General features: G+C 51.2%; 1 protein-coding gene across 1 annotated transcript in view; it reads right to left on the bottom strand.

Annotated features, from left to right (window-relative positions):
* Positions 1-27,667, bottom strand: part of ghra (growth hormone receptor a) — a 156,361-nt gene that overhangs the window by 20,538 nt on the left and 108,156 nt on the right. The window contains exons 6-8 of the mRNA XM_038803919.1: positions 21,540-21,709; positions 7,135-7,313; positions 208-361 (exon numbers count right to left, since the gene is read on the bottom strand). Of these exons, the coding sequence (XP_038659847.1) occupies positions 208-361; positions 7,135-7,313; positions 21,540-21,709 (503 nt within the window). The remainder of the gene's footprint in view (positions 1-207; positions 362-7,134; positions 7,314-21,539; positions 21,710-27,667) is intronic.

Genomic DNA, 27,667 nt, shown 5'->3' with positions numbered 1-27,667 from the left:
ATCAATACACCAATATCTCGAGAATAAATGTTTAAAAACATTGCTGATTGAATAGAGAAATCATTTCCCATACTTGGTCCTTGTATCGCACCCAAAAAATCATTTGAGCATGCCATTTGTTGACAGTTTGATTCACATTACTAATTAATTCATGACTAATTGTTCAGCATGACTGTCAGTGAAGATACTGTTGTTTGTTCCTCTTACCTTCTACGTTGCGGGCCGCAGGGATGAAGATGTGCAGCAACTCAGAGAACTCACTGAAATCCCCATTGGCAATCTGTTTACATCGCAGCCTTATCTGGTAACTCTTCCCTGTACTCAACGCGTAAACAGGATGGGAGGTCGACAAAGCCTCAACCTGTCGCGTGAGGGAAAAGAAATTCAGTTAAATACAATTCTTTAAAATTTCAAAAAGATCTAGTGGCACCTCGCAGGGTAGAGAGCAGGGATTAGCAGGGGGTTAGATACAGAGTAAAGTTCCCTCTACACTGTCCCCCATTAAACACTCCCAGGACAGGTACAGCACGGGGTTAGATACAGAGTAAAGTTCCCTCTACACTGTCCCCATTAAACACTCCCAGGACAGGTACAGCACGGGGTTAGATACAGAGTAAAGTTCCCTCTACACTGTCCCCATTAAACACTCCCAGGACAGGTACAGCATGGGGTTAGATACAGAGTAAAGTTCCCTCTACACTGTCCCCATTAAACACTCCCAGGACAGGTACAGCACGGGGTTAGATACAGAGTAAAGCTCCCTCTACACTGTCCCCATCAAACACTCCCAGGACAGGTACAGCACGGGGTTAGATACAGAGTAAAGCTCCCTCTACACTGTCCCCATCAAACACTCCCAGGCAGGTACAGCACGGGGTTAGATACAGAGTAAAGCTCCCTCTACACTGTCCCCATCAAACACTCCCAGGACAGGTACAGCACGGGGTTAGATACAGAGTAAAGCTCCCTCTACACTGTCCCCATCAAACACTCCCAGGACAGGTACAGCACGGGGTTAGATACAGAGTAAAGCTCCCTCTACACTGTCCCCATCAAACACTCCCAGGACAGGTACAGCACGGGGTTAGATACAGAGTAAAGCTCCCACTACACTGTCCCCATCAAACACTCCCAGGACAGGTACAGCACGGGGTTAGATACAGAGTAAAGCTCCCTCTACACAGTCCCATCAAACATTCCCAGGACCTCTAGTTTGGTGGGGAGAGTGAAAGCTGATCTGGCAAGGTGGGATGGTCTCCCTCTGTCACTGGCGGGTTGGGTACAGGCGGTTAAAATGAACGTGTTGCTACGATTCCTGTTTATTTGCCAATGCCTGCCGATTTTCCTGCCAAAGGAAAGATTGAATAGATGATTACCTCGTTCATATGTGATGGGAAGGTGTCCAGAGTGAGGAAGGTGCTGCTACAGAGGGGAAGGCAGGCAGGGGGTTTGGGTCTCCCGAACCTGATGTATTATTACTGGGCGGCGAATGTGAAAAAGGTACGAAGCTGGGTCAGAGGGTTTGTGTAGGGGGCCGGGATTGAAGGCGCTAGCTAGGGAGTCTGGTAGTAATAACTTTGTTGAGAATTTGGAGGCAGTTTCGACAGCACTTCGGGTTGGGGGCAGGGTCAAGGGTAATGCCGATTCGGGGGAACCATAGATTTGAGCCAGGGAAGCGGGATGGAAATTTTCAGAGCTGGGAGGGGAAAGGAATTAGGACACTAAAAGATTTGTTTCTTGGGGGTCGGTTTGCGGGATTGAAGGAGCTGGGAGCGAAGTATGGGCTGGAGCAGGGGGGAAATATTTAGATACGTGCAGGTTCGAGATTTTTCCAGAAAGGAGATACAGAACTTCCCAGTAGAGCCGGCCTTGCTGGAGGAGGTGCTGACGACAGGGGGACTGGAGAAGGGGGTAGTGTTGGCTGTTTATGGGGCTATTTTGGAAGAGGAGAAGGCGCCACTGGAAGGGATCAAGGCAAAGTGGGAGGGAGAGTTGGGAGAAGGTATGGAGGAGCGTTTTGTTGTGAGGTGCTCCGGAGGGTGAATGCCTCCACCTCGTGTGCGAGGTTGGGGCTGATACAGCTGAAGGTGGTGTACAGAGCACACCTTACAATGGTGAGCCGGCTCAGAGGGGGTAGAAGATGAGTGTGAACGTTGCAGGGGAGGCCCCGCAAACCATGTTCATATGTTTTGGTCCTGTCCAAAGCTGGAGGATTACTGGAAGGAGGTGTTTAGGGTAATCTCTAAAGTGGTGCACGTGAAACTGGACCCGGGCCCCCAGGTGGCCATATTCGGGGTGTCGGACCAGCCGGGGTTGGTAACGGGCGTGGAGGCAGATGTTGTAGCCTTTGCCTTGTTGATCGCCCGAAGGCGGATCCTGTTAGGGTGGAGATCAACCTCTCCACCATGTGCCATGGCGTGGCGGGCAGGGGGACCTGCTGGAATTCTTGACGCATGTAGAGGTCAAATTTGAACTGAAGGGAAGGATGGAGGGGTTCTACAATTCATGGGCGTTATTCATTCATTATGCACTTTCGAGAACTGGATCACATCGAACATTAGGGGGGAGGCTGGGCGGGTTGGGGGGTGGGGGCTGGGCGGGTTGGGGGGAGGGGGCTGGGCGGGTTGGGGAGTGGGGGCTGGGCGGGTTGGGGAGTGGGGGCTGGGCGGGTTGGGGGGTGGGGGATGGGCGGGTTGGGGAGTGGGGGCTGGGGAGTGGGGGCTGGGCGGGTTGGGGGGTGGGGGCTGGGCGGGTTGGGGGGAGGGGGCTGGGCGGGTTGGGGGGTGGGGGCTGGGCGGGTTGGGGGGAGGGGGCTGGGCGGGTTGGGGGGTGGGGGCTGGGCGGGTTGGGGGGTGGGGGCTGGGCGGGTTGGGGGGTGGGGGCTGGGCGGGTTGGGGAGTGGGGGCTGGGCGGGTTGGGGGGGAGGGGGACTGTATGTGTTAATGGCGACAATGGGCGATTCCTGATTCCTTTGTGTCATTTGTTTATGTTAACATGCGGGCTAATGTCTGGGGGTTGATGGGAGGATGGGATTGTTGTTATTGATATGGGGATTGACATCGCCTTCATTATTGATTATTGTTTATTGTTGGGTGTAAATTTGGGAGAAAATGTGAAAAAGGAGAATAAAAATCTTAATAAAAAAATATACTGTCTGCTACACCAGGAAAAATTCACCAACTAGAACCTGGATGAAAGTGGCCAAACCCTCTCCAAATTATTCAAAACCTGTCCATTAGTTTTTAATATTCATTCATTTACGGGATATGGGTGTGAAATTGGCTGAGCCAGGTTTTATTGCCCTTGAACTGAGTGGTTTTCCTGAATATTTCAGGGGTAAGTTAAGTGTGAACCCCGTTGCTATGGGTCTGGAGTCACGTGTAGGCCAGACCGGGTAAGGACAGCAGATTTCCTTCCCTAAAGGACATGAGTGATCCAGGCTTTTACGATAATTGCCAAGGGTTTCATGGTCATTATTAAGCTTAGAATTCCAGATTTTTATTGAATTCAAATTTCAGCACCTGTCGGGGTGGGATTGGAATCGGGTCCCAGACCCGGGTGTCTGGAATAGTTGTGCAGTGACACCACCTCTCCAGGCATTCTGCTGGTGAACGCACAATAATTCAACACAAAGACCCCACGAACAGCAATCAACTAACTGATCCCGGTTGTTGGATGAATGGGTGACCACCAGGCAGAGCCAGAGTAGGAAGGCAGTGCAGGTGTCCCCTGCGGACATCTCCCTTCAAAACAGATATACCGCTTTGGATACTGTTGGGGGAGATGGCTCACCAGGGGAAGGCAGCATCAGCCAGGTTCATGGCACCATGGCTGGCTCTGCTGCACAGCAGGGCAGGAAGAAAAATGGCAGGGCTATAGTGATAGGGGACTCGATCGTAAGGGGAATAGACAGGCGGTTCTGTGGACGCAATCGAGACTCTAGGGTGGTATGTTGCCTCCATGGTGCAAGGGCCAAGGATGTCTCGGAGCGGCTGCAGGACATTCTGGGGGGCGAGGGTGAACAGCCAGCTGTCGTGGTGCACATAGGCACCAACGATATAGGTAAAAAACGGGATGAGGTCCTACAAGCTGAATTCGAGTAAATAGGAGCTGAACTAAAAAGTAGGACCTCAAAGGTAGTAATCTCAGGATTGCTACCTGTGCCACGAGCTAGTCAGAGTAGGAATGTCAGGATAGATAGGATGAATACGTGGCTCGAGAGATGGTGCAAGAGGGAGGGATTCAAATTCCTGGGGCATTGGAACCGGTTCTAGGGAAGGTGGGACCAGTACAAACCGGACAGTCTGCACCTGGGCAGGACTGGAACCAATATCCTAGGGGGGACGTTTACTAGTATTGTTGAGGAGGGGCAGCACAGTGGCGCAGTGTGTTGGCCATGCTGCCTCACAGCGTTAAGGTTGATGTCTACAAAATTATATGGGGCATAGACAGAGTGGATAGTCAGAGGCTTTTTCCCAGGGTAGAGGGGTCAATTACTAGGGGGCATAGGTTTAAGATGCGAGGAGCAAGGTTTAGAGGAGATGTATGAGGTAAGTTTTTTACACAGAGGGTAGTGGATGCCTGGAACTCGCTGCCGGAGGAGGTGATGGAAGCAGGGACGATAGTGACATTTAAGGGACATCTTGACAAATACATGAATAGGATGGGAATAGAGGAATATGGACCCAGGAAGTGTAGATGATTTAGTTTAGACGGGCAGCATGCTCGGCGCAGGCTTGGAGGGCCGAAGGGCCTGTTCCTGTGCTGTACTTTTCTTTGTTCTTTGTTCTTTTGTCCCAGGTTCGATCCCGGCTCTGGGTCACTGCCCCGTGTGGAGTTTGCACATTCTCCCTGTGTCTGCGTGGGTTTCGCCCCCACAACCCAGGGTAGGCGGATTGGCCACATTGAATTGCCTCTTCACTGGAAAAATTAATTGGGCACTCTAAATTTTTTTTAAAAGGTATTGTTGGGGAGGGTTTAAACTAATATGGTACGGTGATGGGAACCGATGCAGGAAGTTGGAGTGAAGAAAGGTGGGGACAGGAAGAAAGTGTAGTAAAGGGAAAAGTGGAAGGCAAAGAATCCATAGACAAAAATCAAAAAGGACCAGAATTCTAAAAGGGCAATAAATGTCAAAAAAAACAAGCCTGAAGGCTCCGTGTCTCAATGGGAGGAGCATTTGTAATGAGGCTGATGAATTAACTGCGCTGACAATCATTAGCGGCTATGAGGTGAGGCTACACCTTGAGTGTTGTGCGCAGTTTTGGTCTCCTAGTTTGAGGAAGGATATTCCTGCTATTGAGGGTGTCCAGCGAAGGTTCCCCAGATTAATTCCCGGGATGGCAGGACTGACAAATGGAGACAGACTGGATGGACTGGGCTTGTACTGACTGGAGTTTAGAAGAATGAGAGGGGATCTCATAGAAGCATATAAAATCCTGATGGGACTGGGCAGGGTGGATGCGGGAAGAATGTTCCCGATGTTGGGGACGTCCAGAACTAGGGGGTCACAGCTCAAGAATAAGGGGTCAGCCATCCAGGACTGAGATGGGGAAGAACTTTTTCTCTCAGAGAGTTGTGAACTTGTGGAATTCTCTCCCACAGAAAGCCGTTGGGGCCGGTTCGTTGGATATATTCAACAGGGAGCTGGACGTGGCCCTTGTGGCTAAAGGGATCAAGGGGGTATGGAGAGAGAGTGGGAGTGGGATACTGAATTTGCATGATCAGCCATGACCATATTGAATGGCGGAGCGGGCTCGAAGGGCCGAATGGCCTCCTCATGCTCCTTTTTCTATGTTTATATGTAGGAAAACCGGGAGAATTCCCCGATTCACTTGAAATTGTGTCAAAGTATATATTTTTTTTTAAGAACAGTACAGCGCAGAACAGGCCCTTCGGCCCTCGATGTTGTGCCGAGCAATGATCACCCTACTTAAACCCACGTAACCCGTATACCCGTAACCCAACAATCCCCCCATTAACCTTACACTACGGGCAATTTAGCATGGCCAATCCACCTAACCCGCACATCTTTGGACTGTGGGAGGAAACTGGAGTACCCAGAGGAAACCCACGCACACACAGGGAGGACGTGCAGACTCCACACAGACAGTGACCCAGCCGGGAATCGAACCTGGGACCCTGGAGCTGTGAAGCATTGATGCTAACCACCATGCTACCGTGAGGCCCCAGTGATTCACTGGAACACACTGTTCAATATTCACTGGAACACAATATTCACTGGAACACACAGGTTGCCTTCTCCACCTAACCTTCCATCCGAAAGATAGCATTCCCTCAGTGATGAAGTGTGTGCATAGCTTCTGAACTTATTGCCAGGGTTTGACGTCCTGGTCATCGGTCTGTGTAAGGATAAAACTAGCAAATAATCGAAGCTAATACTTCAAATTAAATGAAAATCGCTTATTGTCACGAATAGGCTTCAATGAAGTTACTGTGAAAAGCTCCTAGTCGCCACATTCCGGCGCCTGTCCGGGGAGGCTGGTACGGGAATCGAACCGTGCTGCTTGACCTACTTTAAAAGCCAGCGATTTAGCCCAGTGAGCTAAACCAGCCCACTGGGTTGGACAGCAACGAGCCAGCCAGCAACGAGGCGAGTTGCTCACCCTGTCAATCTGAGATGTGTATGAAGCCTGGACTCTCAGCATTAAATACAGCCAATTTAATAATAATAATCTTCATTATTGTCACAAGTAGGCTTACATTAACACTGCAATGAAGTTACTGTGAAAAGCCCCTAGTCACCACATTCCGATGCCTGTTCAGGTACGCGGAGGAAGAATTCAGAATGTCCAATTTGCCGAACAGCACATCTTTCGGGACTTGTGGGAGGAAACCGGAGCACCCGGAGGAAACCCACCCAGACACGGGGAGAATGTGCAGACTCCGCACATCCAATTTTAGAGATCCCTGTCAATTATAGCTGGCAGTTTTCAGCATTGTGGACAAACAAAATCCCCAACAACTAAAAGGCGGCATAATTTTCACCTGAGATGCAATAACTCTTCTGAAGCAATTGTTCTTTTCGTATGTTAATCAAAGATATGTACAACGAAAGTGACATTCCGTTGGGCATCAAAGACAAAACACAATGTCTGAACTGGTTTGACATACCGAGTCCCAGTGGCTACTCTCCCCGGCTTTGTATTGGATCTCGTACTTGAGGGATATCCATCCATTCTTGATATCAGCCGAGGGCGGTGCCTCCCACAAAACCTGGATGTCAGCCAGCAAGCCGGACTGGCTAATATTCAGCAGCGTCCAATTCAACGCGATTGGAGGATCAGGTTTCACTGTGAGGAGCAAACAGAAAAACATTTAAGAAAGGATTTGGTTTATGATAGCCGGTCCGCTTCCAGTGATACAGTGTGGCCAACAGTGTCCAGTGACACAGTGAGGCCAGCAGTGTCCAGTGACACAGTGAGGCCAGCAGTGTCCAGTGACACAGTGAGGCCAGCAGTGTCCAGTGACACAGTGAGGCCAGCAGTGTCCACTGACACAGTGATCCCAGCAGTGTCCAGTGACACAGTGTGGCCAGCAGTGTCCAGTGACACAGTGATCCCAGCAGTGTCCAGTGACACAGTGAAGCCAGCAGTGTCCAGTGACACAGTGAGGCCAGCAGTGTCCAGTGACACAGTGTGGCCAGCAGTGTCCAGTGACACAGTGAGGCCAGCAATGTCCAGTGATACAGTGATCCCAGCAGTGTCCAGTGACACAGTGAGGCCAGCAGTGTCCAGTGATACAGTGAGGCCAGCAATGTCCAGTGACGCAGTGAGGCCAGCAGTGTCCAGTGACACAGTGAGGCCAGCAGTGTCCAGTGATACAGTGATCCCAGCAGTGTCCAGTGATACAGTGAAGCCAGCAGTGTCCAGTGACACAGTGAGGCCAGCAGTGTCCAGTGATACAGTGATCCCAGCAGTGTCCAGTCACACAGTGATGTCAGCAGTGTCCAGTCACACAGTGATCCCAGCAGTGTCCAGTGACGCAGTGATGTCAGCAGTGTCCAGTGACACAGTGAGGCCAGCAGTGTCCAGTGACACAGTGAGGCCAGCAGTGTCCAGTGACGCAGTGAGGCCAGCAGTGTCCAGTGATACAGTGAAGCCAGCAGTGTCCAGTGACACAGTGAGGCAGCAGTGTCCAGTGACACAGTGAAGCCAGCAGTGTCCAGTGACAGTGTGGCCAGCAGTGTCCAGTGACACAGTGTGGCCAGCAGTGTCCAGTGACACAGTGTGGCCAACAGTGTCCAGTGATACAGTGAGGCCAGCAGTGTCCAGTGACACAGTGAGGCCAGCAGTGTCCAGTGACACAGTGAGGCCAGCAGTGTCCAGTGACACAGTGATCCCAGCAGTGTCCAGTGACAGTGTGGCCAGCAGTGTCCAGTGACACAGTGTGGCCAGCAGTGTCCAGTGACACAGTGAAGCCAGCAGTGTCCAGTGATACAGTGAGGCCAGCAGTGTCCAGTGATACAGTGAGGCCAGCAGTGTCCAGTGACACAGTGAGGCCAGCAGTGTCCAGTGACACAGTGTGGCCAGCAGTGTCCAGTGACAGTGTGGCCAGCAGTGTCCAGTGACACAGTGGAGCCAGCAGTGTCCAGTGACACAGTGAGGCCAGCAGTGTCCAGTGACGCAGTGTGGCCAGCAGTGTCCAGTGACACAGTGTGGCCAGCAGTGTCCAGTGACACAGTGAGGCCAGCAGTGTCCAGTGACACAGTGATGTCAGCAGTGTCCAGTGATACAGTGAGGCCAGCAGTGTCCAGTGATACAGTGAGGCCAGCAGTGTCCAGTGATACAGTGAGGCCAGCAGTGTCCAGTGACACAGTGGAGCCAGCAGTGTCCAGTGACACAGTGATCCCAGCAGTGTCCAGTGACACAGTGAGGCCAGCAGTGTCCAGTGAAGCAGTGAGGCCAGCAGTGTCCAGTGATACAGTGATCCCAGCAGTGTCCAGTGACACAGTGATGTCAGTAGTGTCCAGTGACACAGTGATGTCAGCAGTGTCCAGTGATACAGTGTGGCCAGCAGTGTCCAGTGATACAGTGTGGCCAGCAGTGTCCAGTGACACAGTGATGTCAGCAGTGTCCAGTGATACAGTGAGGCCAGCAGTGTCCAGTGACACAGTGAGGCCAGCAGTGTCCAGTGACACAGTGAGGCCAGCAGTGTCCAGTGACACAGTGATCCCAGCAGTGTCCAGTGACACAGTGATCCCAGCAGTGTCCAGTGACACAGTGATCCCAGCAGTGTCCAGTGATACAGTGAAGCCAGCAGTGTCCAGTGATACAGTGATCCCAGCAGTGTCCAGTGACAGTGTGGCCAGCAGTGTCCAGTGACACAGTGATCCCAGCAGTGTCCAGTGACACAGTGAGGCCAGCAGTGTCCAGTGACACAGTGAGGCCAGCAGTGTCCAGTGACACAGTGAGGCCAGCAGTGTCCAGTGACACAGTGTGGCCAGCAGTGTCCAGTGACACAGTGATCCCAGCAGTGTCCAGTGACACAGTGATCCCAGCAGTGTCCAGTGAAGCAGTGAGGCCAGCAGTGTCCAGTGACACAGTGATCCCAGCAGTGTCCAGTGACGCAGTGAGGCCAGCAGTGTCCAGTGATACAGTGAAGCCAGCAGTGTCCAGTGACACAGTGAGGCCAGCAGTGTCCAGTGACACAGTGTGGCCAGCAGTGTCCAGCGACACAGTGAGGCCAGCAGTGTTCAGTGATACAGTGTGGCCAACAGTGTCCAGTGACACAGTGAGGCCAGCAGTGTCCAGTGACACAGTGTGGCCAGCAGTGTCCAGTGACACAGTGTGGCCAACAGTGTCCAGTGATACAGTGAGGCCAGCAGTGTCCAGTGACACAGTGATCCCAGCAGTGTCCAGTGACACAGTGAGGCCAGCAGTGTCCAGTGACACAGTGAGGCCAGCAGTGTCCAGTCACACAGTGATGTCAGCAGTGTCCAGTGATACAGTGAGGCCAGCAGTGTCCAGTGACACAGTGATGTCAGCAGTGTCCAGTCACACAGTGAGGCCAGCAGTGTCCAGTGACACAGTGATCCCAGCAGTGTCCAGTGATACAGTGAGGCCAGCAGTGTCCAGTGACACAGTGATCCCAGCAGTGTCCAGTGACGCAGTGAGGCCAGCAGTGTCCAGTGATACAGTGAAGCCAGCAGTGTCCAGTGACACAGTGAGGCCAGCAGTGTCCAGTGACACAGTGTGGCCAGCAGTGTCCAGCGACACAGTGAGGCCAGCAGTGTTCAGTGATACAGTGTGGCCAACAGTGTCCAGTGACACAGTGAGGCCAGCAGTGTCCAGTGACACAGTGTGGCCAGCAGTGTCCAGTGACACAGTGTGGCCAACAGTGTCCAGTGATACAGTGAGGCCAGCAGTGTCCAGTGACACAGTGATCCCAGCAGTGTCCAGTGACACAGTGAGGCCAGCAGTGTCCAGTGACACAGTGAGGCCAGCAGTGTCCAGTCACACAGTGATGTCAGCAGTGTCCAGTGATACAGTGAGGCCAGCAGTGTCCAGTGACACAGTGATGTCAGCAGTGTCCAGTCACACAGTGAGGCCAGCAGTGTCCAGTGACACAGTGATCCCAGCAGTGTCCAGTGATACAGTGAGGCCAGCAGTGTCCAGTGACACAGTGATCCCAGCAGTGTCCAGTGACACAGTGATCCCAGCAGTGTCCAGTGACACAGTGATCCCAGCAGTGTCCAGTGATACAGTGAGGCCAGCAGTGTCCAGTGATACGGTGAGGCCAGCAGTGTCCAGTGACACAGTGATGTCAGCAGTGTCCAGTCACACAGTGAGGCCAGCAGTGTCCAGTCACACAGTGATCCCAGCAGTGTCCAGTGACGCAGTGAGGCCAGCAGTGTCCAGTGACGCAGTGAGATCAGCAGTGTCCAGTCACACAGTGATCCCAGCAGTGTCCAGTCACACAGTGATCCCAGCAGTGTCCAGTCACACAGTGATCCCAGCAGTGTCCAGTGACACAGTGATCCCAGCAGTGTCCAGTGATACAGTGAGGCCAGCAGTGTCCAGTGATACAGTGAGGCCAGCAGTGTCCAGTGAGCGATTTGATCAAGATGGAAACGGTAGGAGCAGCGTGTAAGCACAGTGGTTAGCACTGTTGTGTCACAGCGCCAGGGTCCCATGTTCGATTCCGGCTTGGGTCACTGTCTGTGCGGAGTCTGCACGTTCTCCCCGTGTGTGCGTTTCCTCCGGGTGCTCCGGTTTCCTCCCACAGTCCAAAGATGTGCAGGTTAGGATCGTTGGCCGTGATAAATTGCCCTTAGTGTCCAAAATTGCCCTTAGCGTTGGGTGGGGTTACTGGGTTATGGGGATAGGGTGGAGGTGTTGACCTTGGGTAGGGTGCTCTTTCCAAGAGCCAGTGCAGACTCGATGGGCCGAATGGCCTCCTTCTGTACTGTAAATTCTATGATTCTATGATTATGACAGGTTTAGGTGGAACAGGAAAGGCTGTTCCCATTGGCTGTCGGTACAAGGACAAGGAGGACACGGATTGAAGATTTTGACACCGGGAACGCAGACAGGGTTTGAGGAAGAACCTGTTTACACAGCGAGTGGTAACCAGCCGGAACTCACTGCCCACGAGGGGGGAGGAAGCAGAGACGGTGAATCAGTTCAGAAGGAAATTGGATGGACATTTGAGGGAAATAAACTTAACGGAGAGCCAGCATGAACTCAATGGGGCAAATGGCCTCCGCCTGTGCTAGAATGACTCGATGATTCTATTTGTAAAGTAACTTTGCAAAGTTTGAAGTTGTCGAAGGTTTTTATTGGGACAATAGTTGAATTATTTAGTTGAGTTTCCGAAATAGAGAATCTGCTACCTAACCATCTAGCTGCCTAACTGTCTATATTCTCCAGACTGGGATAAGAACAGTTTCTGGGGATACATTACCATTACAACAGCTGTGTCAGAATTCCAGATCACCTTCAATTCACACAGGGTCTTGAATCACCGAATGGATACTGTACAGAAGGAGACCATTCAGCCCATCCTGTCCGTGTTGGCTTGCTGCAATAGCATCTCAGTTAGTCATGGCCGTTATTCATTTTGCACTTTCAAGAATTGGATCACATCGAACATTAGTTGGGGGTGTTGGGAGGGTTCTGGGGAGGGGGGCTTTATGCGTTAATGGTGATTATTGGCGTTTCCTGATTCCTTTTTGCCATTTGTTTATGTTAACCTGTGGGCAGTTGTTTGGGGGCTGGTGGGAGGATGGGATCGTTGTTGTTGATTTGGGGATTGACATTATATCCGTTACTGCTTATTGTTTATTGTTGGTGGGTGCAAATTTGGGAGAAAATGTGAAAAAGGAGAATAAAAATATTTTAAATAAATAAATAAATAAACCATTCAGGTTTTTACAACAATCGAACATCTCTGTGATGTATTTTACAGGCACCAGAGTCTGGCTTTTGCCAGCCCCCTCTGTACGGGCTGGGAGGTGGGGGTGCTGTGGGAGTGACAGTGTTCATTAGCTACCTGCCAGCCCCCTCTGTACGGGCTGGGAGGTGGGGGTGCTGTGGGAGTGACAGTGTTCATTAGCTACCTGCCAGCCCCCTCTGTACGGGCTGGGAGGTGGGGGTGCTGTGGGAGTGACAGTGTTCATTAGCTACCTGCCAGCCCCCTCTGTACGGGCTGGGAGGTGGGGGTGCTGTGGGACTGACAGTGTTCATTAGCTACCTGCTCCACGCCATCGTGCGAGCAGTGGGGATGGTTGAGGGCGACCTTCCTGCTCAGAACCCAATTCAGTCATTCAAGTGGTCAATTAAAGGCCTCTTTTGTCTCTGCCTCAATTCTGCATCTCTTGGATTAAGGAGCTGGTAATGGGAGATAAAGGATGGGATTCTCTGACCCCCCCGCCGGGTCGGAGAATCACCGGGGGACGGCGTGAATCCTGCCCCGCTGACCCAACTCCGGCTGCCGGATTCTCCGGGTCCTGGCAGGGGCGGGAATCGCGCCGCGCCGGTTGGCGGCCGCTGGCCCACGATGAGCTGAACGCCCGCCCGTATTCGGCCGGTCCTGCCGGCTTTAATCAAACCAGGTCCGTACCGGTGGGACATGGCTCTGCGGGCGGCTTGCAGAGTCCTCAGGGGGCCATGGGGGGATCTGGCACCGGGAGGTGCCCCCACAGTGGCCTGGCCCGCGATCGGGGCCCACCGATTTGTGGGTGGGCCTGTGCTGTGGGGGCATTCTTTCCCTCTGCGCCGGCTGCTGCTAACCTCCACCATGGCCGACACGGAGAACCCACCTGCGCATGCGCTGGGATGATGCCAGCACACGCTAGCCGGCAGAGGCCCTTCAGTAACAGTTGGGGCAACGCCAAGCCCCTATCCCGCTGGCTGGTGGGGTGCCCACCCTGCCGGCGCTGACCTTGCCGGCGCCCACCATGAAGGTACGGAGGTTTCCGTACTTTCCAGGCGGCCCGACGGCGGAATGGTTCACGCCACTCCATCCCGCCGGTACGACCCACCCCGCCACAGCAACAGGAGCCATATCCACAGGCACAGCAACAGGAGCCATATCCACAGGTACAGCAACAGGAGCCATATCCACAGGACACGGCAACAGGAGCCATATCCACAGGTACAGCAACAGGAGCCATATCCACAGGACACAGCAACAGGGGCCATATCCACAGGACACAGCAACAGGAGCCATATCCACAGGACACGGCAACAGGAGCCATATCCACAGGTACAGCAACAGGAGCCATATCCACAGGTACAGCAACAGGAGCCATATCCACAGGTACAGCAACAGGAGCCATATCCACAGGTACAGCAACAGGAGCCATATCCACAGGACACAGCAACAGGAGCCATATCCACAGGTACAGCAACAGGAGCCATATCCACAGGTACAGCAACAGGAGCCATATCCACAGGGCACAGCAACAGGAGCCATATCCACAGGTACAGCAACAGGAGCCATATCCACAGGTACAGCAACAGGAGCCATATCCACAGGTACAGCAACAGGAGCCATATCCACAGGACACAGTAACAGGAGCCATATCCACAGGTACAGCAACAGGAGCAATATCCACAGGTACAGCAACAGGAGCCATATCCACAGGTACAGCAACAGGAGCCATATCCACAGGTACAGCAACAGGAGCCATATCCACAGGTACAGCAACAGGAGCCATATCCACAGGTACAGCAACGGTAGCCATATCCACAGGTACAGCAACAGGAGCAATATCCACAGGTACAGCAACAGGAGCCATATCCACAGGTACAGCAACAGGAGCCATATCCACAGGTACAGCAACGGTAGCCATATCCACAGGTACAGCAACAGGAGCCATATACACAGGGCACAGCAACAGGAGCCATATCCACAGGTACAGCAACAGGAGCAATATCCACAGGTACAGCAACAGGAGCCATATCCACAGGTACAGCAACAGGAGCAATATCCACAGTACAACAACAGGAGCCATATCCACAGGACACAGCAACAGGAGCCATATCCACAGGTACAGCAACAGGAGCCATATCCACAGGTACAGCAACAGGAGCAATATCCACAGGACACAGCAACAGGAGCCATATCCACAGGTACAGCAACAGGAGCCATATCCACAGGATACAGTAACAGGAGCCATATCCACAGGTACAGCAACAGGAGCCATATCCACAGGTACAGCAACAGGAGCCATATCCACAGGTACAGCAACAGGAGCCATATCCACAGGACACAGCAACAGGAGCCATATCCACAGGTACAGCAACAGGAGCCATATCCACAGGTACAGCAACAGGAGCCATATCCACAGGACACAGCAACAGGAGCCATATCCACAGGTACAGCAACAGGATCCATATCCACAGGTACAGCAACAGGAGCCATATCCACAGGACACAGCAACAGGAGCCATATCCACAGGACACAGCAACAGGAGCCATTTCCACAGGTACAGCAACAGGAGCCATATCCACAGGTACAGCAACAGGAGCCATATCCACAGGTACAGCAACAGGAGCCATATCCACAGGTACAGCAACAGGAGCCATATCCACAGGACACAGCAACAGGAGCCATATCCACAGGTACAGTAACAGGGGCCATATCCACAGGTACAGCAACAGGAGCCATATCCACAGGTACAGCAACAGGAGCCATATCCACAGGTACAGCAACAGGAGCCATATACACAGGGCACCGCAACAGGAGCCATATCCACAGGTACAGCAACAGGAGCCATATCCACAGGTACAGCAACAGGAGCCATATCCACAGGGCACCGCAACAGGAGCCATATCCACAGGTACAGCAACAGGAGCCATATCCACAGGTACAGCAACAGGAGCCATATCCACAGGGCACCGCAACAGGAGCCATATCCACAGGTACAGCAACATGAGCCATATTCACAGAACATAGCAACAGGAGCCATATCCACAGGTACAGCAACAGGAGCCATGTCCACAGGACACAGCAACAGGAGCCATATCCACAGGTACAGCAACAGGAGCCATATCCACAGGGCACCGCAACAGGAGCCATATCCACAGGTACAGCAACATGAGCCATATTCACAGAACATAGCAACAGGAGCCATATCCACAGGTACAGCAACAGGAGCCATGTCCACAGGACACAGCAACAGGAGCCATATCCACAGGTACAGCAACAGGAGCCATATCTACAGGTACAGCAACAGGGGCCATATCCACAGGTACAGCAACAGGAGCCATATCCACAGGACACAGCAACAGGGGCCATATCCACAGGTACAGCAACAGGAGCCATATCTACAGGTACAGCAACAGGGGCCATATCCACAGGTACAGCAACAGGAGCCATATCCACAGGACACAGCAACAGGAGCCATATCCACAGGACACAGCAACAGGAGCCATATCCACAGGTACAGCAACAGGAGCCATATCCACAGGACACAGCAACAGGAGCCATATCCACAGGTACAGCAACAGGAGCCATATCCACAGGTACAGCAACAGGAGCCATATCCACAGGACACAGCAACAGGAGCCATATCCAAAGGTACAGCAACAGGGGCCATATCCACAGGGTACAGCAACAGGGCCCATATCCACAGGTACAGCAACAGGGGCCATATCCACAGGTACAGCAACAGGAGTCATATCCACAGGTACAGCAACAGGAGCCATATACACAGCACACAGCAACAGGGGCCATATCCACAGGTACAGCAACAGGAGCCATATCCACAGGTACAGCAACAGGGGCCATATCCACAGGTACAGCAACAGGAGCCATATCCACAGGTACAGCAACAGGAGCCATATACACAGCACACAGCAACAGGAGCCATATCCACAGGACACAGCAACATGAGCCATATCCACAGGTACAGCAACAGGAGCCATATCCACAGGTACAGCAACAGGAGCCATATCCACAGGTACAGCAACAGGAGTCATATCCACAGGTACAGCAACAGGAGCCATATACACAGCACACAGCAACAGGAGCCATATCCACAGGACACAGCAACATGAGCCATATCCACAGGACACAGCAACAGGAGCCATATCCACAGGACACAGCAACAGGAGCCATATCCACAGGACACGGCAACAGGAGCCATATCCACAGGTACAGCAACAGGAGCCATATCCACAGGACACAGCAACAGGAGCCATATCCACAGGTACAGCAACAGGAGCCATATCCACAGGACACAGCAACAGGAGCCATATCCACAGGTACAGCAACAGGAGCCATATCCACAGGTACAGAAACAGGAGCCATATCCACAGGACACAGCAACAGGAGCCATATCCACAGGTACAGCAACAGGAGCCATATCCACAGATACAGCAACAGGAGCCATATCCACAGCACACAGCAACAGGAGCCATATCCACAGGTACAGCAACAGGGGCCATATCCACAGGTACAGCAACAGGAGCCATATCCACAGGACACAGCAACAGGAGCCATATCCACAGGTACAGCAACAGGAGCCATATCCACAGGTACAGCAACAGGGGCCATATCCACAGGTACAGCAACAGGGGCCATATCCACAGGGCACAGCAACAGGGGCCATATCCACAGGACACAGCAACAGGAGCCATATCCACAGGACACAGCAACAGGAGCCATATCCACAGGACACGGCAACAGGAGCCATATCCACAGGTACAGCAACAGGAGCCATATCCACAGGACACGGCAACAGGAGCCATATCCACAGGTACAGCAACAGGAGCCATATCCACAGGACACAGCAACAGGAGCCATATCCACAGGTACAGCAACAGGAGCCATATCCACAGGACACAGCAACAGGAGCCATATCCACAGGTACAGCAACAGGAGCCATATCCACAGGGCACAGCAACAGGAGCCATATCCACAGGTACAGCAACAGGAGCCATATCCACAGGTACAGCAACAGGAGCCATATCCACAGGGCACCGCAACAGGAGCCATATCCACAGGTACAGCAACATGAGCCATATCCACAGAACATAGCAGCAGGAGCCATATCCACAGGACACAGCAACAGGAGCCATATCCACAGGTACAGCAACAGGAGCCATATCCACAGGACACAGCAACAGGAGCCATATCCACAGGACACAGCAACAGGAGCCATATCCACAGGATACAGCAACAGGAGCCATATCCACAGCACACAGCAACAGGAGCCATATCCACAGGTACAGCAACAGGAGCCATATCCACAGGTACAGCAATAGGAGCCATATCCACAGGTACAGCAACAGGGGCCATATCCACAGGTACAGCAACAGGAGCCATATCCACAGGACACAGCAATAGGGGCCATATCCACAGGTACAGCAACAGGAGCCATATCCACAGGTAGAGCAACAGGAGCCATATCCACAGGTACAGCAACAGGAGCCATATCCACAGGTACAGCAACAGGAGCCATATCCACAGGTACAGCAACAGGGGCCATATCCACAGGTACAGCAACAGGAGCCATATCCACAGGACACAGCAACAGGAGCCATATCCACAGGTACAGCAACAGGAGCCATATCCACATTGCACAGCAACAGGGGCCATATCCACAGGTACAGCAACAGGAGCCATATCCACAGGTACAGCAACAGGAGCCATATCCACAGGTACAGCAACAGGAGCCATATCCACAGGCACAGCAACAGGAGCCATATCCACAGGTACAGTAACAGGAGCCATATCCACAGGTACAGCAACAGGGGCCATATCCACAGGTACAGCAACAGGGGCCATATCCACAGGTACAGCAACAGGAGCCATATCCACAGGTACAGCAACAGGGGCCATATCCACAGGTACAGCAACAGGGGCCATATCCACAGGTACAGCAACAGGGGCCATATCCACAGGGCACAGCAACAGGGGCCATATCCACAGGTACAGCAACAGGGGCCATATCCACAGGTACAGCAACAGGGGCCATATCCACAGGTACAGCAACAGGAGCCATATCCACAGGTACAGCAACAGGGGCCATATCCACAGGTACAACAACAGGAGCCATATCCACAGGTACAGCAACAGGAGCCTTATCCACAGGACACAGCAACAGGAGCCATATCCACAGGACACAGCAACAGGAGACATATCCACAGGTACAGCAACAGGGGCCATATCCACAGGACACAGCAACAGGAGCCATATCCACAGGACACAGCAACAGGGGCCATATCCACAGGACACAGCAACAGGAGCCATATCCACAGGTACAGCAACAGGGGCCATATCCACAGGTACAGCAACAGGAGCCATATCCACAGGTACAGCAACAGGAGCCATATCCACAGGACACAGCAACAGGAGCCATATCCACAGGTACAGCAACAGGGGCCATATCCACAGGTACAGCAACAGGAGCCATATCCACAGGACACAGCAACAGGAGCCATATCCACAGGTACAGCAACAGGGGCCATATCCACAGGTACAGCAACAGGAGCCATATCCACAGGTACAACAACAGGAGCCATATCCACAGGACACAGCAACAGGAGCCATATCCACAGGTACAGCAACAGGGCCATATCCACAGGTACAGCAACAGGGGCCATATCCACAGGTACAGCAACAGGAGCCATATCCACAGGTACAGCAACAGGAGCCATATCCACAGGTACAGCAACAGGAGCCATATCCACAGGTACAGCAACAGGGGCCATATCCACAGGTACAGCAACAGGAGCCATATCCACAGGACACTGCAACAGGATCCATATCCACAGGTACAGCAACAGGAGCCATATCCACAGGTACAGCAACAGGAGCCATATCCACAGGTACAGCAACAGGAGCCATATCCACAGGTACAGCAACAGGAGCCATATCCACAGGTAAAGCAACAGGAGCCATATCCACAGGACACTGCAACAGGAGCCATATCCACAGGACACAGCAACAGGAGCCATATCCACAGGTACAGCAACAGGAGCCATATCCACAGGACACAGCAACAGGAGCCATATCCACAGGTACAGCAACAGGAGCCATATCCACAGGACACAGCAACAGGAGCCATATCCACAGGACACAGCAACAGGAGCCATATCCACAGGTACAGCAACAGGAGCCATATCCACAGGTACAGCAACAGGAGCCATATCCACAGGTACAGCAACAGGAGCCATATCCACAGGTACAGCAACAGGAGCCATATCCACAGGTACAGCAACAGGGGCCATATCCACAGGACACAGTAACAGGGGCCATATCCACAGGTACAGCAACAGGAGCCATATCCACAGGTACAGCAACAGGAGCCATATCCACAGGTACAGCAACAGGGGCCATATCCACAGCACACAGCAACAGGAGCCATATCCACAGGTACAGCAACAGGAGCAATATCCACAGGACACAGCAACAGGAGCCATATCCACAGGACACAGCAACAGGAGCCATATCCACAGGTACAGCAACAGGAGCAATATCCACAGGACACAGCAACAGGAGCCATATCCACAGGACACAGCAACAGGAGCCATATCCACAGGACACAGCAACAGGAGCCATATCCACAGGACACAGCAACAGGAGCCATATCCACAGGTACAGCAACAGGAGCCATATCCACAGGTACAGCAACAGGAGCCATATCCACAGGTACAGCAACAGGAGCCATATCTACAGGACACAGCAACAGGAGCCATATCCACAGGTACAGCAACAGGAGCCATATCCACAGGTACAGCAACAGGAGCCATATCCACAGGTACAGCAACAGGGGCCATATCCACAGCACACAGTAACAGGAGCCATATCCACAGGACACAGCAACAGGGGCCATATCCACAGGTACAGCAACAGGAGCCATATCCACAGGTACAGTAACAGGAGCCATATCCACAGGACACAGCAACAGGAGCCATATCCACAGGTACAGCAACAGGAGCCATATCCACAGGACACAGCAACAGGAGCCATATCCACAGGACACAGCAACAGGAGCCATATCCACAGGTACAGCAACAGGAGCCATATCCACAGGTACAGCAACAGGAGCCATATCCACAGGTACAGCAACAGGAGCCATATCCATAGGTACAGCAACAGGGGCCATATCCACAGCACACAGTAACAGGAGCCATATCCACAGGACACAGCAACAGGGGCCATATCCACAGGTACAGCAACAGGAGCCATATCCACAGGTACAGTAACAGGAGCCATATCCACAGGTACAGCAACAGGAGCCATATCCACAGGACACAGCAACAGGAGCCATATCCACAGGTACAGCAACAGGAGCCATATCCACAGGTACAGCAACAGGGGCCATATCCACAGGACACAGCAACAGGAGCCATATCCACAGGTACAGCAACAGGAGCCATATCCACAGGTACAGCAACAGGAGCCATATCCACAGGTACAGCGACAGGAGCCATATCCATAGGTAAAGCAACAGGAGCCATATCCACAGGTACAGCAACAGGAGCCATATCCACAGGTAAAGCAACAGGAGCCATATCCACAGGTACAGCAACAGGAGCCATATCCACAGGTACAGCAACAGGAGCCATATCCACAGGACACTTGTCGTTGACATTTTTAGTTAGTTTAATGGGTCCCTGGAAACCTGACAAATGAATCTGTGTTGGACAAAGATGAAAATATGTTCAGAGTTAGAGAATAAATTTCAATCCCACTCCCTTTACCGTGTTGTAGCTGTTCAATTCAATTCACATTATTCAATGTGGTGAAAGGTACAAATTCTCGGGACGGGAGAATTAAGTCAGGAACCTTTCCCTCCAAGGCATTGAGAACTGGATGCCACTTAGTGAACAATGTTAGCGGTTTCAAAGGGATAATGTGTAAACTTTGTGGAGGGGGGAAGGATTGAGGGTTGAGGCGAGAATGTTTGTCAATTGGAGTGATCTGTGACAAAGGGATTTTGAACCTTCCGACCATTTTTGGAGGTGGTTGTGTTCTGTATCCAGACCCTGTTGCTGTAATTATGCTAAGCCGCTCACTGTCGGTACTCCCTCAAAGAACAGGTAGTAAATTATTTGTTTTACCGATGTTATCGATAGAGAAGCAGTGCTTGTCGAAGGTGATGTTCTGTTCCTGAAAGTCAGATTTCAGCTGGACACAGTATGAAATCCAGATGGACGTGTAGGTTTGGTTGAAGTAGCAGGAATTTTCATTGTGCAAATATTCGGGACATTCTCTCCAGTCAGCATTATTTCTGAGGGAATATTAATCTGTTAGTATCTTTGATAAGCAAGATTCATTCCCAAAACATTGCACAAATTAGCATGAACCATGAACCAGGTTTCAGTACGGCGCCGGGCTGAAAATGGACTGCATCTTCTTAAAGTATTCACCTCGTACTGAAAGCAATCTCGAAGAGAGAACTAACAACACAAACATCAGTTTCAGTCGAGTAAGCTGGGGCTGGTTTAGCACACTGGGCTAAATCGCCGGCTTTGAAAGCAGACCAAGACAGGCCAGCAGCACGGTTCAATTCCCGTACCAGCCTCCCCGAACAGGTGCCGGAATGTGGCGACTAGGGGCTTTTCACAGTAACTTCATTGAAGCCTACTCGTGACAATAAGCGATTTTCATTTTCATCAGGCAGCACCAAACCTTGATTCTTCGGATAAAATGCCAACCAAACTTAAAACTGCTCCTGTACGCTAGACTTCACATCCGATTCTTCCTTAGGTTTCATGGGAACTATTGCTGAGATTCACTGGTTGTCAGGACTGCCTTACTTGGAAGCAATATTTTGGATTTGTCTCAACTGTATCCTCTCCCTGTGTCTGCGTGGGTTTCTCCCCCACAACCCAAAGATATGCAGGGTAGTGGATTGGCCTCAATCAATTGCCCCTCAATTGGGAAAAAAATAATTGGGTACTCTAAATTTATTTTTAAAAACTGTATCCTAGCCAAGCTGTTCCAGTACAGCTGCAACACTGGCATCTACCCGGCAATGTGGGAAATTGCCCAGGTGTGTCCTGTACACAGGAAACAGGACAAATCCAACCCAGCCAATTACCGCCCTATCAATCTACTCTCCACCATCAGCAAAGTGATGGGAGGAGTCATCAGCAGCGCTATCAAGCGGCACTTACTCAGCAATAACCTCCTCACGGACACTCAGTTTGGGTTCTGCCAGGGTCACTCAGCTCCTGACCCCATTACAGCCTTGGTTCAAACACGGACAAAAGAGCTGAATGCCAGAGGTGAGGTGAGAGTGACTGCCCTGGGTGATATCAAGGCAGCATTTGACCGGGTGTGGCATCAAGGAGCCCGAGTTAAACTGGATTCAATGGGAATCAGGGGGGAAACTCTCCGCTGGCTGGAGTCATACCCGGCACAGAGGAAGATGGTTGTGGTGGTTGGAGGTCAATCATCTCAGCTCCAGGACATCACTGCAGGAGTTCCTCAGGGTAGTGCCCTCGGCCCAACCATCTTCAGCTGCTTCATCAATGACCTCCCTTCCATCATAAAGTCAGAAGTGGGGATGTTTGTGGATAACTGCACAATGTTCAGCACCATTTGTGATTCCTCAGATACTGAAGCAGTCCCTGTCCAAATGCAGCAAGACCTGGACAATATCCAGCCTTGGGCTGATCTTTTTTTCAAATTCATTATAAGATGCAGGTGTTATTATTTGGACCAGCATTATTGGCAGCACGGTAGCACAGTGGTTAGCACTGTGGTTTCACAGCCCCAGGGTCCCAGGTTCGATTCCCGGCTTGGGTCACTGACTGTGCGGAGTCTGCACGTTCTCCCCGTGTCTGCGTGGGTTTCCTCCGGGTGCTCCGGTTTCCTCCCACAAGTCCCGAAAGACGTGCTGTTGGGTAATTTGGACATTCTGAATTCAACCTTCGTGTACCTGAACAGGCGCCGGAATGTGGCGACTAGGGGCGTTTCACAGTAACTTCATTGCAGTGTTAATGTCAGCCTACTTGTGACAACAAAGATTATTATTATTAATGCTCATTCCCAATTGTTCTTGAGAAGGTGGTGGTGATCTTGAACTGCTGTAGTCCCAAAGGTGTAGATACCCCCACAGTGCAGTCCGGGAGGAATAAGTGGCAAATAACACTCATGCAAATAAGTACTAGGCAATCTCCAATGGTTACAAGAGTAGGTCAGAGGCTAGGAATCCTACAACGAGTAACTCACCCCCTGACCCCCCCCCCCCCCCCCCCCCCCCCCCCAAACCCTGACCACCATCTACAAGGCACACGTCCGGAGTGTAATGGAATACTCTCCACTTGCCTGGATGAGCGCAGCTCCAACAACATTCAAGAAGCTCAACACCATCCAGGGCAAAACAGCCCCGTTTGATTGGCACCAATTCCACAGACATTCACTCCCTCCACCACCGACGCACAGTGGCAGCCGTGTGTACCATCTACAAGATGCATTGCTGTAACTCACCAAGGTTCCTCAGAAAGCACCTTTCAAATATATGACTTTTACCATCTAGTAGGACAAGGGCAGCAGACACATGCGAACACCACCACCAGGAGGTTCCCCAACAAGTCACTCACCAAATTATTATTATTATTATCCTGACTTGGAAATAGTTTCTTCAATGTCGCTGGGTCAAATCCTGCAACTCCCTCCCTAACAGCACTGTGGGTTTACCTACAACACATGGACTGCAGCGGTTCAAGAAGGCAGCTCACCACCACCATCTCAAGGATAATTAGGGATGGACATTTAATGCTGGCCTAGCCAGTGAAGTACACATCAAGAAAATAAGAAAAAGTCAAATCTTTGTCATGTACACTGCCTCAGTAACGTGGGTCAGTGCAGCACAGCTTAGATAGAGAGTAAGGTTCCCTTCCCACTGTCCCGTCAAACACTCCGAACACACGCCGTTGGGGAGGCGTCACTGAGGAGCATTCTGGGAAAGCTCGGCTCAGTCACCATGACGAGGTTTGCAGAGGTTCGCACGTTTGGAGGAGTTGGGGGTGAGGTTTGGATCCAGCAGGAGGAGGGTTTCAGGTATATGCAGGTGTGGAACTTCACAAGAAAGGCTTTTCCGAACTTTGTGGTGGCACAGTCCTCCTCGTTGCTGGAGGTGCCGCTGTCGGTAGGGGGGCTGAAGGGTGGTTTTGGCAATTTCAGGTAGGATTATGGAGGACGATAAGATGTCTATGGAGGGGAATAAGGCCAAGTGGGAGGAAGAGTTGGGGATAAGGCTGGAGGAGGGATTATGGTGCAAAGTGCTGCAAAGGGACAATGCCTCAACTTTGTGCATGAGGATGGGGTTAATTCAGGGTTGGTTCAGTTAAAAATGGTGTACAGGGCGCACTTACTGAAGGAAAGGATGAGCCGGCTGTTTGATCTACAGGGGAAGATCAAACAGAAAAAGAAAGCATATAATAGGCACAAAGAACTGAACATTGCAGATCGCCCAGATGAGTAGAGGAAGGGCAGGGGCAAAGTCAAAAAGGAAATAAGGAAATCAAAGAGAGGGCGTGAAAAAAGATTAGCGAGTAAAGTTAAAGAAAACCCAAAGATATTTTACCAATATATTAATGGTAAAAGGTTAGTTAAAGAAAAAATGGGATCTATCAGAGATGAGAAAGGGAATGTGGGAAGGGTTTTAAAGGAATATTTTGTCTTCATGTTTACACAGGATATAGATGATGCAGATATAGTCGTCCGGGAGGAACACTGTGAGATACTGGATGGGATAATCATAGAGAGAGAGGAAGTAACCGAGTGATAAACGGCCTTGAAAGTTGTTAAGTCGCCAGAGCCAGATGGATTGTTTCAGAGGTTCCTGAAGGAGGTCGGGGAGGAGGTTTAGCTCAGTGGGCTACACAGCTGGTTTGTGATGCAGAACAAGGCCGGCAGCGCAGGTTCAATTCCTGTAGCAGCTGAGAATTCTGAATTCTCCCTCTGTGGCGCTGGAATGTGGCGACTAGGGGCTTTTCACAGTAACTTCATTGCAGTGTTAATGTAAGCCGACTTGTGACAATAAAGATTATTTATTTATTTGGCTAGTAGATGCCCTGAGGGTGATTTTCCAATCCTCACTAGACGCAGGAGAGGTACTGGAGGACTAGAGAAATGCAAACGTGGTTCCATTGTTTAAAAAGGGATCAAAGGAAATGCCAAGTGATTATAGGCCAGTTAGTTTTACGTCAGTGGTGGGAAAATTAGCAGAATCAATCCTGAGAGATTGGATTAACTGTCACATCAAAAGGCACGGACTAGTCAGGGATAGTCATGGATTTGTCAGGGGAAGATCTTGCCTCATAAATTTGATTGAATTATTTGAGGAAGTGACAAGAAGGGTTGATGAAGGTAGTGTGGTGGATGTGGTGTACATGGAATTTAGCAAGGCGTTTGACAAAGTGGCAGATTGATCAAGAAAGTGACAGCCCATGGGATACAGAGCAATGTGGTAAACTGGATAAAACGTTGGCTTAGTACCAGGAAGCAAAGGGTAATGATCAATGGCTGCCCTTGTGATTAGAATGTTGTTTCAAGTGGTGTTCCACAAGGCTCGGTGTTCGGACCCTTACTGTGCATGCTATATATTAATGATTTGGACGTGAACGTGGGGAGCATGATTGAGAAATTTGCTGATGACACAAAGATTGGCCAAGTGGTGGACAGTGTAGAGGATAGCTATAATCTCCAGAATGATATAGATGGGTTGGTGAAGTGGGCGATAAAGTGGCAGATGAATTTTAACACAGAGAAGTGTGAGGTCAGCATTTAGGGAGGTCAGACAGTTGTAGGGAGTACACAATAAATGGGAATATACTAAGAGGGGTGGATGAAGTGAGAGACCTTGGCGTACAGATACACAGGTCCCTTAGGCAGCAGTGCAAGGAGACAAGGTTGTTAAGAAAGAAGCTAGGGGGGCAGCAGGGTGGGGAACTCGGTTAGCCCTGCAGCCTCACGGCGCTGAGGTTCCGGGTTCGATTCTGGCTCTGGGTCACTGTCCATGTGGAGTTTGCACATTCTCCCCGTGTTTGCGTGGGTTTCGCCCCCACAACCCAAAGATGTGCAGGGTAGGTGGATTGACCATGCTAAATTGCCCCTTAATTGGAAAAAATGAATTGGGTACCCTAAATCTAAAAAAAAAGAAAGCCTATGGAACGCTCTCCATCACTGGCAGAGGTATAGAATATAAAGGTAAGGATATAATGTTGGAATTGTATAAAACATTGGAGAGGCCACGGCTGGAGTATTGTGTGCAGTTCTGGTCACCACATTGGATTGGATTGGATTTGTTTATTGTCACGTGTACCGAGGTACAGTGAAAAGTATTTTCCTGCCAGCAGCTCAACAGATCATTCAGTATATGGAAGAAAAGGGAATTAAAAAATTCAAGAAAATACATGAGAATACATAATAGGGCAACACAAGATATACAATGTAACTACATAAGCATTGGCATCGGTTGAAGCATACAGGGTGTAGTGTTAATGGTGCACATTACAGGAAGGACGTTATTGCTCTGGAGAGAGTGCAGAGGAGGTTTTGAAGAATGTTGCCAGGGCTGGAACAGTGTGGCGACAAGGAGAGATTGGCGAGGTTGGGGTTATTTTCCTTGGAACAAGGAAGGCTGAGGGGTGACATGATTGGGGTGAACAAAATTCTGAGGGGAAGAGATAGAGTGGACAGGGTAAAATTGTTTCCCTTGGTGGAGAATTCTAGAACCAGGGGACAGAGATTCAAGATAAGAAGCAGAAGGTGTAGAGGGGACATGAGGAAGAATGTTTTTTACACAGAGGGTAGTGGGGGGTCAGGAATTCGCTGCCCGGGTTGGTGGTGGAGGCAGAGACCCTAAACTCTTTTGAAAGGTACCTGGATCTGCACCTTCAGTGCAGAAAGCTATAGGGCTATGGGCCAGGTGCAGGAAGGTGGGATTAGAAAGGGCGGCTGGGTGTCCTTGGGCTGGCATGGACAAGGTTGGCCGAATGGCCTCCTTCTGTGCTGTATGGTTAAGGAATGGGTTCAATGCACAATAAGGCCCTCTTTGTGTCCTAGCGATAGACTCTCAGAGTCAGCTGTTGCTTCAATGTTTTAGTTAACATTGCCAGTCATCCTTCTAGCCTTTCCAAAGAATTGTCCACATGTGCGATGTCTACACGCATCAACAAGTAATTCAAAGCTGTTGACGGAGAAAATAAATTTGATCTCATTTGGTAATGGCCCC

Source organism: Scyliorhinus canicula, chromosome 8, assembly GCF_902713615.1.
Source record: "Scyliorhinus canicula chromosome 8, sScyCan1.1, whole genome shotgun sequence".
Taxonomy (NCBI): Eukaryota; Metazoa; Chordata; class Chondrichthyes; order Carcharhiniformes; family Scyliorhinidae; genus Scyliorhinus; species Scyliorhinus canicula.
Note: the sequence above shows the minus strand (reverse complement) of the source record. Positions and strands in the feature narration are given on the sequence as shown.